Source organism: Sarcophilus harrisii, chromosome 6 (assembly GCF_902635505.1).
Source record: "Sarcophilus harrisii chromosome 6, mSarHar1.11, whole genome shotgun sequence".
Taxonomy (NCBI): Eukaryota; Metazoa; Chordata; class Mammalia; order Dasyuromorphia; family Dasyuridae; genus Sarcophilus; species Sarcophilus harrisii.
This window is the reverse complement of record NC_045431.1, coordinates 35,469,817-35,489,079: the sequence shown is the minus strand read 5'-3', so window position 1 is coordinate 35,489,079 and position 19,263 is coordinate 35,469,817. Positions and strand designations below refer to the sequence as shown.

The 19,263-nt window shown below is 39.2% G+C and overlaps 1 protein-coding gene across 2 annotated transcripts in view; it reads right to left on the bottom strand.

Moving 5' to 3' along the window:
* The window catches only part of SLAIN2 (SLAIN motif family member 2), a 48,417-nt gene extending 29,780 nt beyond the window's left edge, over positions 1-18,637 (bottom strand). The window contains exons 1-3 of one of the 2 annotated variants that reach the window (XM_031942994.1): positions 17,653-18,637; positions 5,958-6,106; positions 3,380-3,544 (exon numbers count right to left, since the gene is read on the bottom strand). In XM_031942994.1, coding sequence (XP_031798854.1) covers positions 3,380-3,544; positions 5,958-6,106; positions 17,653-18,002 — 664 coding nt within the window. In that variant the 5' untranslated portion in view covers positions 18,003-18,637. The remainder of the gene's footprint in view (positions 1-3,379; positions 3,545-5,957; positions 6,107-17,652) is intronic. The other variant, XM_023506000.2, reaches the window with a different exon arrangement.
* Between the last annotated feature and the right edge of the window lie 626 nt (positions 18,638-19,263).

Sequence of the window (19,263 nt, the reverse complement as noted above, 5' to 3'; positions counted from 1 at the left end):
ATCTATATCAGATTGCTTGCTGTCTTGGGGAAGGGGGAGGTAAAGGAGGGAAGGAGAAAAATTTGGAACTCAAAATCTTGCAAAAATGAATGTTGAAAAAAGTATCTATCTGGAAAAATTCTTCAAGCTATGTCTAGTTGCCTCCACTTACCCCTCCTTACAGGGGGGAGATCATCCAGAAGGGGGGCGTGGACCTATGTGTATAAAAATATCCAAGCAGCTTTTTTGTAGTGGTAAAGAATTATAAATTGAAGCATAGCTAAACAACCTGTATATGACTATGATGAAATATAATTGTGCTACAAGAAATATCAGGATACTTTCAGAAAAAGCTAGAAAGATATACATGAACTAATACAAAGTCAGGTGAGCAGAACCAGGAGAACATTGTATACAATAAGGATAATATCGTATGATAATCAACTGTTAATGACTTGGCTATTCTCAACAATAAAATGCTCCAAGACAAAATTCCAAAGGACTCATGATGAAAAATGCTATCCATCTCCAGAGATCTGATGGATTCTGCATGCAGAACCCAGTATAATTTTTTTTACATTTTGTGTGTGTGTGTGTGTATCTTGAGAAGGTGTCCTATGTTTTCTTTCACAACATGATTAAAATGGAATTATGTTTTGCATAATTTCACATGAATAACAGCAACTTGTAAGCTGTGATGGCAAAAAAACTGGAAATTGAGGGGATGTTCAACAATTGGGAAATGGCTGAACAAGTTGTAGCATATAATTGTGATGGAATACTACTGTGCTGTATGAAATAAGGAATATGGTTTAAAAACAAAATGGCAAGACTTACATGAACTGATGCAAAGAAGAGATCACCATACAGTAATAGCAATGTTGTTAATCATGATAAACTATTAAAGAGTTGGTTGCCCTGATCAGTAAAATGATACAATTCCAAAAAACTGATGAAAAAATGCTATCCATCTCCAGAGAGAAATGAGTGAAAATTGAAGTATTTCCTTACTTCACTTTTTTTTTTTTTGCTTTGTTTTGTGATGTGGCTAACTTAGAAATATGTTTTGTTTGCTTTCCCATGTGTTTGCCTTCTAAGTGTGTGGAGGAAAGAGAGAATCTGGAAATCAAAATTTTAAAAGAAAAGGTCAACCTTTGAGTTCACACCTCTAAAGAGCATAAAAAGGAGCTGAGTTAGTGAAGTGAGTCAGTTCAGAAGAAGTCCACTCTCAGAGGCATTCCCATCTCACACCACCATGGTGTCTGGCTCTCCTCCACTTCTCCACTGAAAGATAGGCCTCTAAGAAAGCTACCGGGGCCCAAGGAAAAAGACAAGACTTGGAAGGAGAAAATAAACATTTGGATTTTATCAGATGGCTGCATTTGAAGTGATTATTACTCTGAACCGAAACTAAGGCTGCCTCCAGAAAACCTCCCCAAGAAACCTGCTCACAGAGAACCATCATATATTATAAAAAAGAAGAGAACACCACACCTGACTTTTAGCGACTTCAAATTTCAATAGCAAGAACAGTCAAACAACCCTTTAAGACTGGACTATCATCTGTATCATTACTGATAAGTAAAGAAGTGAGTTGCTCAAGAAGACAAAAAGTGTTAAGACTAAATTCTGGTGAGGTGTCATCATGCCAGAGCATCAGATAAAGGGAAAAAAATCATGAATACATCATTAAGTATTAGCTAAAATGTCAAATGTGCATAACATGCACCTGGAAATCTTGGTAAAGAAGAGAGTTGATTTTCTGAGGAAGCTAGGGAATATTTATTTGTGCTCAGAATAGAAATAAAAGAGAGGGATCTATTAGTTGAACTGTGCTAAAGCCCAAGATACTAACAAAGGTCAAGAATTCAAGAATTTACATGAATAAGTGTCTAAAACAAGCAAAGCCTGTGTATGGCACATATTCTCCTGGTAAACAGAGATTATGAGAAAAAATAAGAGACAATACTGAGGCTCCTTCTTCCTTCAATTATCTCCCTATCTGTATAAACTGAAAGCTTTCTATTATCTATTAAAGATAAAAACTTAAAATGCAAATTAAGGCCGTGGTAATATTGGAATTTGCACAAAAATTAGTCAAAATCAAGGAATTGAACAAAACCACAAATAAACTCGCATTTACAAAAATGCAGAACCAAATGAATTTACAAAATGAAATGAATTTTCAAAGTGTCTATGGCTTGTTTTCCCTTTCCATGGTTTTTAGGTATCAAGATCATATTTCCTTCATCGGAAGAATTGCCCTTTTTTTAATACAATGGATCCATAATATGCTTCAGCTATTCTGAAAAAATTTTAAACCATGCTTAAAGTCACTCAAATTTGCTTACTTTTGACCCATATATAGCATTATACTTCAAGAGATCAAAAGAAAAAGGATCAATAAGTACCAAAATATTTATAGCAGCATGCTTTGTTATAGCAAATAACTGGAAGCTAAATGGTGCCACCTCAACTGAGGAATGCCTTAAGATTTTATGATACATGCATGTAAGATACATGCATGTTTACTGTGGTATAAAAATGTCAAAAGGGATGCTTTCACAGCAACCCAGGTAGACTTGTATAAACTGATGTAGAGGTAAATGAGCAGAACTAGAACAAATTATACATTAAAAATAAAATAATAAAGACAAAGACTTAAGGAACTTAATCAAAAACCATGTATGATTCTAGGAAATCAGTGATCAAACATGCTACCTACCTTCCTGGTAACAGACTTAAATTATATAATGAGATATAAATTTATGGATGCAGAATATGTAAAAATTGGGGAGATGGGGATTAGGAGGGATAGAGAAAAGGGACAGTTGGAGGGAGAGGCACAAAAACAATGAAATTAAGAATACTAAGAAGAGAGTTGTAGTTTCATGTATAACCAGGGGTGGTATTTAATGTCTTTTCCTCTCTGGGGAAAAAAAAAATGTATACATGAAAATACTTTTAAGTTTAATATACTTAATTAACATTTTCTCCATCCCTTCCTTAAATCTAACCAATTAACAAAACAAACCAAACCAAGCTAAAATTTGCTACCTTTGCCAAATTTCAAGATGTAAATGCTTACTAAGATCAATTAGCTCTTAAGTTAGCTTGAGAATACCTCTATATAATCTTCTCCTACTAAAGTACTGAATGTAACTCTGAATAATTTTTAAAAATTAATAGGAAGCGCTCATTTTAGCAAATGTTATGTTCAGACTTTTTTTTAAATGGAAGGAAAAACAAAGCTTCTTCCTCCCATCTGCCCACTCAACCCTTTTCTTTTCATGTGGGGAAAAATTGTATATTATGTTGGACTTTTTTCCCCCAGTGTATTGACTACTACTCTTTGATTATTTATTACAGGAGAAGGTTTTGGGGAAGATATTCTTCTTACCTGAACTTCCAGGAAGTATAAGCTGTTTGACCATAGGAGGTTTCACTGGTGTTGAGGAAGGAGAATTGAAACCACTGCTATAAGGGCTACTAGCATTTGGGCTGTATGAATTTGAATAACTCATAGAGTTGAAAGAATTATTGTACAAACTCTGTCTCTTGATGGCTGCATTGAAAAAAGATCATAATAAAAGTTTATAAAAACACATTAACTATCAAATTTTTTCAATTAAGTATTTTAAGTCATAATAAAAATCTCAGTTAAGATAAAAACAAAAATTTTGAAAAATGCTATACATCTTCCCCGAGGCAATGAAAACACAAAACACACACATGCACACACACAAAATTTTCTGAGTATCCCCAAAACATCTTTAGCAACAAAATACCTTAACTTTCATGCTGGTATAAAGCTAGTACTCTATTTATATCTGGTAACATTCAAAAAAAGCCAAAACAAAAAACAAAACAAAACAAAAAAACCCCAAAAGACCTCCCAAACCCCAAAAAACCTCTTTATCTTAAAAAGTTTGGTTGATATCTTGTTTCTAAATCATCTACATTTTTCATTTCTGCACAGCTCCCTGATTTTTTTTCTTATAACAAAAAGCAGGGGAACAGGAGAAAGAGGAAAGGAGGGAAACAATGTCAGCAACCATATGTATTAACTAAAAATCAGACATGATGTTTAATGTTCCATACCCAGAGTAGCCCATCACTACAAGGGAAAGGAGGTATGTATCTTCTCAAGGGCAAAGCTTAATCATTACAATTTCACAGTGATATATATTTTTTAAATCACATGTTCAATAGCATGTGTCCTAAAAGGTCTTTATAATATGAAGACCAAATTTTTTTCAGCCTTAAATAATTATTTCTTTAATAATTTTTGATTAAACAACTTACTATTTCCTAAACAAATAATTTTATAGCTTGCTCTGCTCTATGTCCTTCCTCTTATCCATTAACTATCAAAACCACCCATATATTTATAGTGTTACTCTCATGAAACTTTCCAAATTGGCTGATCTCTACTCTGACCCCCAATGCTTGGCTGATATTTCCTTTACTACATATTATATCTTGCCAGTTCTTGCAGCTATCTGTATAATAATTTTATTTCTCTCCAGACTTATAATCACTAAATGTTTCATCTGGGATAAGTCACGACCACTTTCTGGGCTCTCATCTGCAAAATGAAGATATGTCCTATCCTCTCATTTCCTTCCAGCTCTAAATTTAAGACCTTTTAGTTATAAAAGACAAAACCTGTCTTTCATATTCTTTATCTCTTTTAAGTTATTTACATGGGAAATGCACTTAATACTTGACTGGAACAGCAAGGTTCAAAAAACAACAATGCTAAAAGTGCCCAGGTTTTAAAGTTAATCCAAAGACAAAGTAAACCTCTACAAATTTTTTTATGCAAATTACCTTACTAGACACAGAAAGCACCATAATTTAAACACAGAAAGCCAGAGGCACCTGAGATCCAAAAGAGTAAATGATTTGTCTAAAGCTATGCAGGAAGTGAGAAGCAGAGTGAGCACAGGCAGGACCCTAGGTCCTCTTAACTCCAAATCCAATCCTTTTCTCACCACTCAACTCTACCTGCCATAATGTAATCCAAAAAAATATTGAATGCATGAAAGGAATAATACCTTCTGTATGGTCGTATAAACATGGAAAAAGTGATGTTAAAAGAGAACAGAAAACAGAAACAAATCATAGTAATCGATTTGAAACATCATTCTTGTTTGTGGCAGCCCTTTTTGTAGTGGCTAGAAACTGGAAACTGAATGGATGTCCATCAGTTGGAGAATGGCTGAATAAACTGTGGTATATGAAAATTATGGAATATTACTGTTCTGTAAGAAATGACCAACAGGATGATTTCAGAAAGGCCTGGAGAGACTTACACGAACTGATGCTGAGTGAAATGAGCAGGACCAGGAGATCATTATATACTTCAACAACAATACTAGATGATGACCAGTTCTGATGGATCAGGCCATCATCAGCAACAAGATCAACCAAATCATTTCTAATGGAGCAGTAATGAACTGAACCAGCTATACCCAGAAAAAGAACTCTGGGGGATGACTAAAAACCATTACATTGAATTCCCAATCCCTATATTTATGCACACCTGCATTTTTGATTTCCTTCACAAGCTAATTGTACAATAATTCAGAGTCTGATTCTTTTTGTACAGCAAAATAATGTTTTGGTCATGTATACTTATTATGTATCTAAGTTATATTTTAATATATTTAACATCTACTGGTCATCCTGCCATTTAGGGGAGGGGGTGGGGGGGTAAGAGGTGAAAAATTGGAACAAGAGGTTTGGCAATTGTTAATGCTGTAAAGTTACCCATGTATATATCCTGTAAATAAAAGGCTATTAAATTAAAAAAAAAAAAAAAAAAAAAAAAAATGAAACATCATTCTTATGAAACTTTGTCAACCAATTAAGCTTCCATACAATTTAGACAAACTTAAATTTGAGCTGAGAAGTTTTTTAAATTGCTAAATGTTTAATTTTTCAATTAAAGTTCAGTTAATTTGTATACTTACCTGTCATAGTTTGATCAAGTTTGTGGATCAGAGATTTTTTAGCACATTCAACATCAGGACTTGGGTAATCCAAAACCTGCCTGCACCAAACTAAGGGGCTAATTGCTTTCTGTGATGGAGTCAGTTTCTTCTTTGGTGATGAATACAGCCTAGAAGAGAAAAAAATACATAGTTGTTTATGAAGTATAATATTCTAGATTATAGCACTGACTATATAAAACTGATGTAGAGGGAAATAGATCCAGAAAAACAACGCACATTATCTAGAACACCACTAACAGAATAAAATAAAATTGACACGTGTATAATCATTTTAACCAAGACTAGCCTCAAAGATAATTCACCACTTTTACTGGAGGACTACAATGGTAAATATTGCACTGTTGTCAGACAGTTGGTTTTGCTGAGTGTACTTATTATTTCTGTTACAAGAAATGTGACCAGAATAATTGAAACTATCAAATGGAAAGAAAATATTTGCATCAAATATCTAATTCAAGCATAATATCCAAGATATTCAGGGAAATAATGCAAATTATACAATTTCTCAATCATTTGTCTAACAATGTGACCAGTTTTCAAAAATGCAAAGAATGATTATTTGAAAAATAGTTCCAAATCACTGACAAGAGAAATATAAATGATTACAACTCTGAGGTTACAAGAGAATAAAAGGTGGAAAATAGGAATTGTGGAAGAGGTTATGGAAGACGGAAACATTGTTGCCCAAAATCTACTATTAACAGAACTAAGAATTAGTTTTTTTTTAAAAATCTGAAATTAACAAAGAAAAGTTATCATACTCTTATCACAACACTGGGCAATGAGGTCAAAGAGAAAAAGTATATCCACATGTTCCAAAAATATTCATAGCTGCAATTTTTGTGGAGAGGGAAAGAGAGGAAGGATAAAAAATGGATAATAGATTTCTTTTAGACTATTTCTAGGGCTTATGGACAAGTATAAATTCTCATGCTGATTTATGTTATTTGTTACATCACTACTAGCCTGTGTTATATTGTAACACAGTAAGGAATGGCTGAACAAACTGTAGTATATTCATTTAACAGAAATAACAGATAAAAGCAATTCAGAGAAGCACAGGAAAATTAGTAAGAACTAAAGCAAAAGTCTGTTAATCTAGAACTGGCTATCAAATGTGTAATAAAGTAATGTGACACTTGTAATTATGTATGAATGTAATAAAGTACCACTGAACTGTTAAAAAAATAATGTATGTGAGGAAGAGAGAAGAATGGAAGATCTACATGAACTGATAAGGTAAAGTAATAAGACCTCCTCAAAACCTCAATCTGTGTAATAACTACAACATAAACTGAAAGAAGTCACACACCAAAAAAAAAAAATCAAAAGTAAAAGTAAAAATCTTATTTAGATCAAACATTACATGAAAGAGAAATGAGATTATCTTTAACCCACTCTTTTTACAGAGATGAGAATCACAGATATTAACATATTTGTACATGTTTTCAATTATCAGTTGAGCCAATTTTTTTTTTCTTTTAAAAAATACTATTTGTTACAAGTAATGGCTCTATTAGGGGAAAGGGAAGGATACCAGAGATAATCATGATATAAAAAATATAAGACATCAATAAAACTTATTTTTAAAAAGATCTAAAAAGAATATCAAATAAGCCTAGTTGTAACAGAAATAACCAATCTTGGTGCTAGAAAAGAGATGAAGAAACAACTCCCTGTTTGAAGGGTGGGGAGAAGAAAAGGGAGACATTTAAAATTGCAAAATGTTGCACTGATTTATATTGACAGATGAAGTCGTTTCATCAATTGGACTAATTGCTTATTCCAAGAACTCAGAGAAAGGATTATATCTAAAAGAATACTATGATTCAAAAGCAAATGGCTTTTAAATCTTATTTAAAACAAATAAAAAACCCCAACCTTTTAGTTACTCTCTTTTTATTGCTCATAAAGTAAAAAACAAATTCCTTAGCCAGTCCTCTCTACAATCTGGCTCTAACCTATTTTTGCTAACTTTCTGCTACCTACATATTCACCTTCTTAAATCCTTCTCTGCAGAATCATATAAGGTGCTACTTCCGCCAGAAGTCAGTCTAAGCTATCAATCACATTATAAAAGAATGCTCTAAATCACTAAGGAGAAAAATGCAATATTTAAAACTTTTAAGATTATGCCTCAAGTCCATCAGATTAGCAAAATGATTAAAAAAAAAAAGAAAATGTTAGATTTGGAGAGTTGTGACAAGGCACACAAATCCACTGTTACTAGAGAAGTATACTGTTCCAAACATTCTGAAAATAATTTGAAATTAGTCACTAAATTTTATCTATTCTTTAATCCAGAAAACCCATTAACAGGCATATACCCTCCAAAAAAGTTAAAAGGCCGAGGGAAAGATCAATATATGCAAAAACAGTAGTAGAAATAGTAATAACAATGATAGCAGCAGCTAATGTTTATATAGTACCTACTAGGTGCCAAGAATTGTGCTAAATGCTTTACAGCATTAACTCACTTAACCTTTACAGCAACTCTTCAAGGCGAGTATAATTATCCTTCTTACACAGTTGAAAAAACTGAGGTAAACATATCAAACTTACCCAAAGTCATATCTCTAACAAGTAGATGAACTCTGATTTTCCTGACTATAGATTCTGAGCTCTATCCACTGAATCACCTAATTGCCTGCACTTTTGATATTATCAAAGGATAAAAAGGAAATGGACATCCACCAACTGGGAAATGGCTAACCAAATTATGATACATGAATGTACTAGAATATTTGTCCAATGAAGGTAAAATAAAGAACAAAAAGTAATCAAAACCAGAATATTTTCAGACTTCAAAAAGTGATCAATTAACGTGAACAATAATGATTTCAGAGATTTAATGATTATGACTTCAAATTTAATGAAGTATGCTAGCAACTTTTCAACTGAAATATGATGGATCATAGAATTAGGAATATTTCCAGGAATGGCAAGTATGCTTATTTGTTGGGACTATTTTTACTTCTTTGTTAGAAGAGAAAATTCTACTAAAGGTGAAAGACAGCAAAGGCAGTCATTGAAAAGGTATAGTAATGTAACAGAACATATGCAAAATATTAAAGTAACAAATTTAAAATAATTATTTATAAACTCAAATCTAAGTTACTATCATTATTCTCCCCAAAAGGGGCATAATTAGCATAAAGGTTTTTTGCATAATTGGCAGGATTTTTAAAGAGAATTAAAGCTATAAACTTAACTACTGGTAAAATACCAGTATTTCAGTTCTTTCTCCAACTATCAAATTCCTTTATTATCTCGTCAATCTAAGTTTTCTCTGCAGTAAAATGTAATCTTACTATATTCCAACATTACCCTTCATCAGTTATAAAAACCACTTTTGAACAGTATGAATCATTCAAAAGACACTGCCACAGTGAAAACCAATAAAAAATGACATAAGAAATACCCTAGAGAGCCTAACAAGTATTGTCCTTTTAAAAGTATCTTATTTATGAAGTTATTCTTTCTTTCATAGATGCTGCCAGTTAATTTTTAAAAATTTCTTGTTTATATCTTGTTTGAATCACAGAAGAAAAGTGGTCTCACTTGGATTTTTACCCAAAGTATTTGGCAAATGATAAGTGTTCCATAAATGTTGAATTCAATTATTTACCTTATTCAGACTTCTATTTATTTCTAATTCATCTTTAAATGACAAGCACTTGCCACAATCACAGTTATCTTTAAAACACCTCATGAGATAGAGGCCTTTCACCAATGCTCCCAAACACAACTTTTCTTTCTCTTCTTAACTGCTATAGCACTTTGAACCTTTCAACATTTATCACACAATATTATAAATTATAGTTATTTGTATATACCCTCTATGAAGCCAAGCTCTCTAAAATGAAACTCCAGAGTGAAATGACACTTTAAGGATTATAAAAATCCAGTTTGCAGACAAGATTAGAAGGGAAGCAATAAACTGGGAAAACATTACATTCAAAGATTCTGATAAAGGCCTCATTTCTATATAGAGAATTGGGGCCAGCAAGATAAAGTGCAGTGGATAAAGTGGATAAAGCCCTGAAGTCAAAAGGACCGGAGTTCAAATCTGGTCTCAGACACTTAACACTTCCTAGCTGTGTGACCCTGGACAAGTCACTTAACCTCAATTACCTCAGGAAAAAAAAAAGAAAAAAGAGAGAATTGACTAAATTGATAAGAATTTAAGCCATTTTCCAACTGATAAACGGTCAAAGGATATGAACATATAATTTTCAGATGAAGAAATTGAAACTATTTCTAGTCATATGAAAAGGTACTCAAATCATTACTAATCAGAGAAATGCAAATTTAAGAGATACCAGTACACACCTCTCAGACTGGCTAAAATGACAGAAAAAAATAATGATGAATGCTGGAGAGGATGTGGGAAAACTCTGCATACCCAAAGAGATTTTAAATGAGGGAAAGGAATCCACATGTGCAAAAATGTTTGTGGCAGCCCTTTTTGTAGTGGCAAAAAACCAGATGCCCATCAATAGGAGAATGGCTGAATAAATTATGGTATATGAATATTATGGAATATTATTTTTCTGCAAGAAACGATCAGAAGGATGATTTCAGAGAGGTCTGGAAAGACTTACATGCACTGATACTAAGTGAAATGAGCAGAATCAGGAGATCATTATACACGATAGCAACAGGACTATACAATGATCAGTTCTGATGGACATGGCTCTCTTCATGAGAATATTCAAACCTGTTCCAATTGTTCAGTGATGAAGAGAGCTATCTACACCCAGAGGGAGAATTGTGGGAACTGAGTGTGGACTACAACATAGCATTTTCACTTTGTTGTTGTCTGCTTGCATTGTTTTCTTTCTCAGGTTTTTTTTTCCCCCTTTTTGATTTGATTTTTCTGGTGCAGCTAGATAACTGTATAACTATGTATACATATGTTGCATTTAACATATTTTAAAATATTTAATGTATTAGACTACCTGCCAGCTAGGGGAGGGGAAAATTTGGAACAGAAAGTTTTGCAAGGGTCAATGTTGAAAAATTATCCCTGCATATGTTTTGTAAATAAAAAGTTTAATTTAAAAAAATCCAGTTTACTATACAAGTAGAGATTATATATCATGATTAGCTGGAAGGAAATCTTTAATACTATCTCATCCAACCCTTTCCTTTTAAAGTTAGGGAAACTGAAGCACAGAGAGGTACTTACAGAAGATCAGACAGTCAGTGAAGTGGGAGAGATGGGAATTCAAAGTAAGTTGATCCCAATACCCTTTTTACTAAAATACTGCTTAAACATTTGTGACCAAACTTTAATAGCTTATCAAGCAGCCAATCACATTTTTTGAGGAAGCCCCTCTACATCACAGAAAAGGCTGTTTCTGCACTTCTAAGGGTTACATTTTTCCTCGTATCAAGCCAAAATCTATTGCTTCCATTCACAGAAGTCTCACAATTCTTCAGGACAGATTCAAGTATGTGAGGGACAACTATTCCTAGTTCCTAATCAAGCATCTACTAGGTGCTAAGCACTGGGGATATCAGAAGAGGCAAAAAACAGTCTCTGACCTCAAGGATCTCACAATCTAATGGGACAAGCATTTATTAATAATTTTACTGTGTGTCATACATTGTGCTAGGTTCTGGATTTATAAACCAGAAAAATCTAACATTTTCTATCTTCAAGAAGCACTACTATCTCATTTGATTCTAACTACCTGGGAGCTGGGTGCTAGTGTGATGTCTATTTTACAGGTGACAGAGGCAGTCAGAGATTAGGTGGCTTGCCCAGGGTCACAAAGCTTATAAGAGTCTAGGAATGGATTTGAACTGAGACCTTAATGGCTCCAGGTTTAGGGCTCCATCCAAGGTGCTACCTCGGAATGAGAAAAGGGCATCAGATTTGGCAATCAAGACAATCTGGTAATTGTAGAAAAGACAGTTTCAACCGAGTGAAACTGAAAGCCAAAATGCAAAAATTTAAAGAGGGAATGAGAGAAGACCAGGAGAAAGCTGGTGGAGAGAATTTTTTTTTTTAATTTTGGTTGTGAAACAGAGAAGAAATAAGGATGACAGTTTGAAGGGATGATAAGGTTAAATGGTTGTTTAAGGATAAGAGAGACCTACATCAAATTATAGGCAGCAGGGACTAAAGGAGGACAAAGGGAAAGGTCAAAGATTATGTAAAATTATGGAAAGAGCTGCTATGGCACTTTCACTAACAAGTTCTCCAAGGAGCCAAAGTGCACCCAGTTGACTCCAGTGCACTCCTTGATAGGCCTTGCTGGAAGACTATGTTCCAACTAAAGTAATGTCTTCAATGATCAGGAATCAAGAAAAAAGGGTACAAAAAGACCAAAAGAAGATGTTATGGAAACAAACCATTCCTTGCTTCATTTTTATATATGAACTATGTCTGATTAGCTGTCATATTACTTATTATTCAGTTGAAAGTTTTTCTCTATGATCAAGGTTACACATTGAGAATGGTCTAGAGTGGCATTATTGAGGAGTGTCACCTTTCTATCAGATAATGGGAAAACAAAGAGGAAAGAGAATGGAAAATATCGAGCCCCTAATTTTAAAAACTGATACCTTTGTTCACACATAATCATTACTTCCTGAATACAACACTCCCATCCCTCAATATCCATCAAAATTTCTCTTTTAGCAAAGATTAAAAAAAGAAAAAGTTCATTCTGCAAAACCAACAAATATGTCTCAACAACTCTATGTGACAGCATATCCATTCCAACTTTCAAGCCAAATTTTGGTCATTATATTTACAGCATTCTTACTTTTACACTGTAGTCATCAGTACATATTATATATCTGATAACGTTTATTTTTGTGTTTCAGGACATATAAGTCCATATTTCTTTAAACTTTTCATTTCTTAAAGTGTAAAAATATTCCCCAACTTTATAGATGGATAAGAGAATCCAAGACACAAAAAGATCCCAACATGAAGGAGGGATGGGTCAAAATTAACAAGGTAAAATTTAAGAGAACTAAACAAGATCTAAATTAAAAGTCCACCAAAGATAGAAAAAGATACAGCCTGACCACAGCACAAGTTTAAAAAAAAAAGTTAACTATAAGCTAACTATGCCAGAAATGTGACGTATGTTCTAAAATTATAACAATCTTAGACTCAAAGTATCCTGGTCCAGAGAAGTAATAACAGTCCCAGCTGTACGTCCTCAGACTACACATGCAATTTTTGTTGCAGTGCACCATGCATTTTAAGGTCAATGAACAATTTGAGTTTGTCCAGTAAACAAGATAGTAAGAAAGATTTGGAAACTATGTTATTGGGCAGGAGGAGCGCACATGAAAGAAATGAAAATGTTAATCCCAGAAATAGGACAATATAGAACAATTAAGGGTAACAATTACAAATATCTTTAGTGCTGTCATGAAAAGAGGTTTTAAATTTATTTTGTCTTCAACTCTATAGCCCATCTTCTTAAACTGTGGTTTAAAACCCCATGTAGGATCTTGTAACTGAATATGGGGGTTATAAAATGGATTCATTATCAGCAAATGATCTGTATGCCTGTTTTGTGTATATATGCAGAATTGCATCAAAATTTCTAGGGCAAAAAGGGATCACTAGTGGAAAAAGTTTAAGAAGCCCTGCTGCTCTATAAGCCAGAGCTACAACCAATCCTACACTTCTTAAGTTTACATAAATTTTATTCAGTATGACAAAATAAAGAAAGGGGAAGTGTGACATAAGGGTTAAAAGGGCTAGACTTGGGATCTGCCTGCTTCCCTCAGACACCATGTAATGATAGGTAAATTACTTAATTTCTCAGTATTCTAAGCTTCTAATACCAGAAATTAAATTGCCAATGAACTTTAGAGAAGGGAGCATCCACACTGGGAATTGCCTGAATGTTTCAGAAAGGATTCATGTGCTAATGTGATAGGTTTGACCTAAAAGAATTTTAAGATGTCCTCTACTTAAGATTCTGTAATTCTACAATGTATCATGAATCAAATTTCTCCAAAACCTTTTTGTAAAAAAGCTTATTTTCAAAACATAAGTATATTTTTTGACATTCACCCTTGCACAACCCTGTGTTGCAATTTTTTTTCTTCATCCCTTCCCCTTATCACCTTCCCTAGATGTCAAGCAATCCAATATATGTAAATCCGACTTCTTAATACAAATAAAACCATGTGAGTTACAAAATTAAAGTGCCAGTTGAGGAGTTACAGTTCCTAGCAAAGCCAAGGACTAAAGGATGTCCATGCTTATGCTTTTATGCTCAAAACATGTTAGAAGTAGCTAGGCACAATTGAGAAGGCAAAATTACGTGGGCATTAGGAATCATTAACATGAATAGTGATGTCCCCCAAAATAATGGCAAGCACTGGGGTAGAGAATCCTGTAAACTAGATATTCAAGTAATTACAGAAAAGGGGGAGAGTGACCAGGACCTTCAGTAAAGTCTTATAACTGAAGAAAAAACAAAACAAAATAGAAAAACCACTTTGAAATAATGATCTGAGCATACACTGATACATGACCAAAAGAATCTTTTGGGTATTCTATCTAAATGTCATATTAAATAACTAAGTCAACATCCATTTAAGTGCTTTGTAAGAGGCACTCTTGGTAAGCTGGGGTTAAGAAAGGGAAAAAAAACAAACCCATGGTTCCTGACCTAAAAGAGCTCACATTCCAATGAGGAAGACAACATGCAAATACAATCTAAAACCTCTGTTGAGTCCCTGCTTAATACCATAAAATCAAGCATTCTATTTTTATGTATACATGGGAAATAAAGTCATCAAGCCATAGAATCTTGCACACAGAAGGAAGGGTAGATATTTTGGCAATGATTTCTGCATCTTGATTTCATTATATATATGTTTATCATACTACAATTTGTATCATAGTTTTGTTCTTATTAAGATTCTTTATTGTCAGCACTTTTCATATAACAGGTGTCTAATAATTTTTTGAACTGAAATCTCAAGTACTTGATAAGAATTTTAGATATGTTAGATGTATTATAACAATATCTTTAAAGTATTCTCTTAAAATTCAACATATTCATTCAGTTACACACACACACACACACACACTAGTGTCTTAAGACAGGCTTGGTTTTAAAATTACACCCCCCCCCCCCCAAAAAAAAAAAAAGCCCTGGTATTGTGCTGTCATTAGAATGTCAATCCCAGTAACATTTGGTAACATCCACTGATAAAGACTTGACATTAAGTATCCAAATGTATCCCTGACATTTAAGTCTTCCTCAATGAGGAGTTCTCGACAGCACATCCTTTATTTATGCTTGGCCTGAAATAGCCTTCTAACTCTTCTTCAGGAGCCCATAGCCCACTAGCTCCTGCCTCCTCAATGAAGCCTGCTCTGTTGAGCCCCTACTGGGTCTCTCAATACTATGAAATATTCTAGGTCAGGATTTCTTAACCCTTTTTGTATCACAGACTCTTCTTAGGAGCCCTTCTGAGAATGTTTTAAATGCATAAAACAAAATACATCATCATAAGCTAGCATTTATATAGCACCTACTATATGCTAAGCTCTTAAATTATTGTTTAAATTAGCTAAGAAGCTAGCATTTATATAGTGCCTACTATGTGCTAAGGTCTTATATTATTGTTTAAATTAGCTCTTAAATTATTTTGTTTAATCTTCACAGCAACCCTGAGAAGTAGGTACCATTCTTAGCCCGTTTAAATTTGAGGAAACCAAGGCAGATGAGGGCTGGTCTCCAAACCAGAAAGACTTGAGTTCAAGTTTGGCCTTTGTCCTCGTTTCCAGCTGCCAGAATCTAGCCAAGTTCCTCAGCCTCTCAGAATGTGAGGAGGGTGCAGTGGGTGCTGGGCTGCACTGGCAGAGGGGATTTTCTCAGCTCACATTCCATGAGAGGGCACTGGGAAGGAAAAGGGGCACAAATACAAAAAGGTGGGAAAAGCCCTGCTTCTAAGGTCCTTGAAATCTATAGTGTGCTGTATTCAGCAGAAAACCCACAAGTTGCAGTTTGTCCTTCCTTCCTTCTTGAGGAGGGTGAAGGCAGGGCATGCAGGTGACTGGGATTGGTGTAAGGGAGGGTTGGGCAAAGTCAATGCCCTCACTCTCCTTCAGAGCCAAGTGAGCCTGTGGCCAGAGTTGTCAGACCCACTAGCGAGGTCCCAGATGCAGGGGGGAGTCCTGGGCCTTTTAAAAATTAAGGTCCTTAACAGGTCTCAGGCTTGGCTGAGGCAACATGGATAACAAGTCCTTCCCTTCTTCCCCCGAATCTCTTCACAGTACCCAGGGTCATGTAAAAATTTCTCAGGCAAAAGGAGTGGAAGTGGAAAAAGTTTTAAGAAGCTGTCTTCGATTCAAATTTGTCCTTATTTAGGAATTTAGCTGTGTAATTACAGAGCAGTCACTTCAGCTTTCTCTTCAGGTTTCTCCTCTGGAAAATGAGGGAGCTAGATTCCAAGGCTCTTTCCAGTTCTAAATCTATGCACTAGTTCAGTAAATAGATGCTCACTACTGAACGTCTTCCAACAATATATTTTGCCTAATGCTGTCAACGGCTGCACTAATTTAGAAACCTCTATTTTAACTAATGCGGATGAATTTGATTTCCTTTTTAAACAGAGCAAGTTCTAAAGTGATGAATTCACGAATAAAAGTTCCCCTATCCCTCAGAAAAGATCTTTTCAGGCTTTCGTTGACAATAGATGGGAAATGATTTTTTAAGTTGTGGTTCACCATTCTCCTCATGGGGTAAAGAAAAAGGGGCTTTCAACAAGCCTCTCCAGTGCCCAAGAATATGAAAGTGACGGGTAAAGTGCTAGAGACTGCCAAGAAGCCCACTCACTTCTTGAAGGATCCCAAGGAGCAAACGGGAGGCTCGGGGAAGACGGTCCCGGCTCCGGGCACAAAGCCAGCAGTCCCGGGGGTGGGGGGGTGGGGGGGGGTGTGGTTCTCGCCCTCTCTGACCTCCCCCAGGCACCCGATAAGGCCGGGCCACCACCCCGGGCTCGCACCGACAAGAAGACCACCAGCTTTTCCCAAGAGCCAACTTCGGGGGCTTCCCAAGGCCCTCCCACAGCTCCCAGGCCACGCAAAGCGGGGACCCGGCTTGCTCCCCGCCCGGCCCGGCCCGCTTCAGGCAAGGGCCCGACCAGAACCGCAGAACCCCCTCCGCCCGCACGTGGCCTTTTTCCCCCTAATCCGGTGGTTGGGGGAGCCTCCCCCCGCCCCACGGGGGGAACGGAGAGATGGGGACAGGGAGAGTGAGAGCAAAGTGAGCGAAAGAGGGAAGATAGAAAGTCACAGAGTGAGAGAGGCAGAGTCAGAGAGAGACAGAGACAGAAAGGAGAGAGAACCGAGACAGAGCGAGCGACGGACAAGAAAAGAGCGAGGAAAAGTCAACAGGGACGGAAAGGGCCGGAGGGGAGGGAGACAAAAATAGGGACAGCGAGGAGAAAAACGCAGACCCCTCCCCCGCTCCGACCCCGTCCTTTCCCCACCTCCCCGGGGTTCAACCTCCTTCCCGGGGTCCCCCAAGTTTCTCCTCCCGCGCCCCATCTCCCCTCCCTTCCCCCGGGGTCTCAGTCTCCCTCCCGCAGTCTCCTCTCCCTCCCCCGGGCTCCTCCCCGCTCTCCCCCCTCTCCGTCCCCCGGCCGGGCTCACCAGCTCTCGTCCTCCTCCCAGGCCAGCAGGCGCTCGAGCTCGTCCGGCCGCAGCGGCTCCACGTCGTCCAGCACGCTGCCCTCGCCGGCCGCCAGCAGGGAGGCGGCCCCGTCCCGCAGCTCGTCGGGACTCGCCCTCCGCAGGCCCGGGGCGGGCCCGGCCGCGGCCGCCTTGGCGGGGAGGCCCAGCGGAAAGCCTCGGGGGGAGGCGGCGCCGGAGGCGGGGGCGGCGGCCTGCGCGGCCCCGGAGCGGCTCCGCAGCTGCTCGTTCTGCTTCTCCAGCTTCTTGACCAGCTCCTGCAGCTTCCGCACCTCCTGGTCCGCGTTCACGTTGGAGTTCACGTCCTCCATCCCGGCCCCGCGGCCGCCGCCGCCGCCCTGCGCAGACCGCGCCCGCCGGGAGACGAGGGAGCGGAGACCCGAGGCTTCGCCGCCGCCGCCGCCGCCGCTCTTCCGCGCTCTACCCGAGGCGCCGGCACATAGCAGGGGCGGGCCCCGCCGCCACGGTCGCCCCAGCTCGGGTTCCCAAGCGCCGCTGGCCCAGACCGAGCCGCCTCATCTGCGCCGGCTCAAGACCTGCGGGAGGCGGCGCCAACATCCGGCCCCCGCCGCCATCTTCCATCCGTTCCTCCGCCCCCTCGGCCCCGTCGGTGACTTCAGCGCGCTCTCGGACGTGGCCGTCCGCCGCCCTCGGCGCTCGTCCCAATGCGGCTTCGCGGCGGCGGCGGGGGGCGGGGCCGTCGGGCCCGGCGACCCGGATGGAGCCGCGCGCACACGCCTGCCGCGACCTCTCACGCCCACCCCGGCTAGGAGGCGGGGACGGGGCGGGGCCTGAGGCCGAAGGGAGCCGGAGCCCCTCTGAGGCGAGGCGGAGGCAGAGGGACGGGGCGGGGCCGAGGCGCAGCCGAGCCGAGTCTCCCCGCTAGGCACTCTGGGGAGTGCGGAAGCCCGAAATCCCCGGCGCAGCCGCCTCGCCTCCCACTCTCCGATCTCAGGGGGCGGGGCCGAGGCGAGGGGGCGGCGCCTATTGTGACCGAGCGGGCGGGGTCCGTGGGAACGGGCCCCCAGCTCCAAAGGGGGACCTCGGTGTCCTTATGTAAAAGGACTGGGGCTGACGTGAGGGAAGACCTGCCTGGACCGATGCGGAGCGCAGCGGGGCAGAACCGGCCAGGAGCCTGGTCCGGGCCATGAGGGGGCAGAGCAGAGGGGCTCCGAGCGGAGCTCCCCCCCCCCCCCCCCTTCTCCCCCTCATTCCCCTCCCCCCCAAAGACCTCCACGGACCGATGCGGGGCAGAACCGGCCAGGAGCCTGGTCCGGGCCATGAGGGGGCAGAGCAGAGGGGCTCCGAGCGGAGCTCCCCCTCCCCCTCCCCCCTTCTCCCCCTCATTCCCCTCCCCCCCAAAGACCTCCACGGACCGATGCGGAGCGCAGCGGGGCAGAACCGGCCAGGAGCCTGGTCCGGGCCATGAGGGGGCAGAGCAGAGGGGCTCCGAGCGGAGCTCCCCCTCCCCCTCCCCCCTTCTCCCCCTCATTCCCCTCCCCCCCAAAGACCTCCACGGACCGATGCGGAGCGCAGCGGGGCAGAACCGGCCAGGAGCCTGGTCCGGGCCAT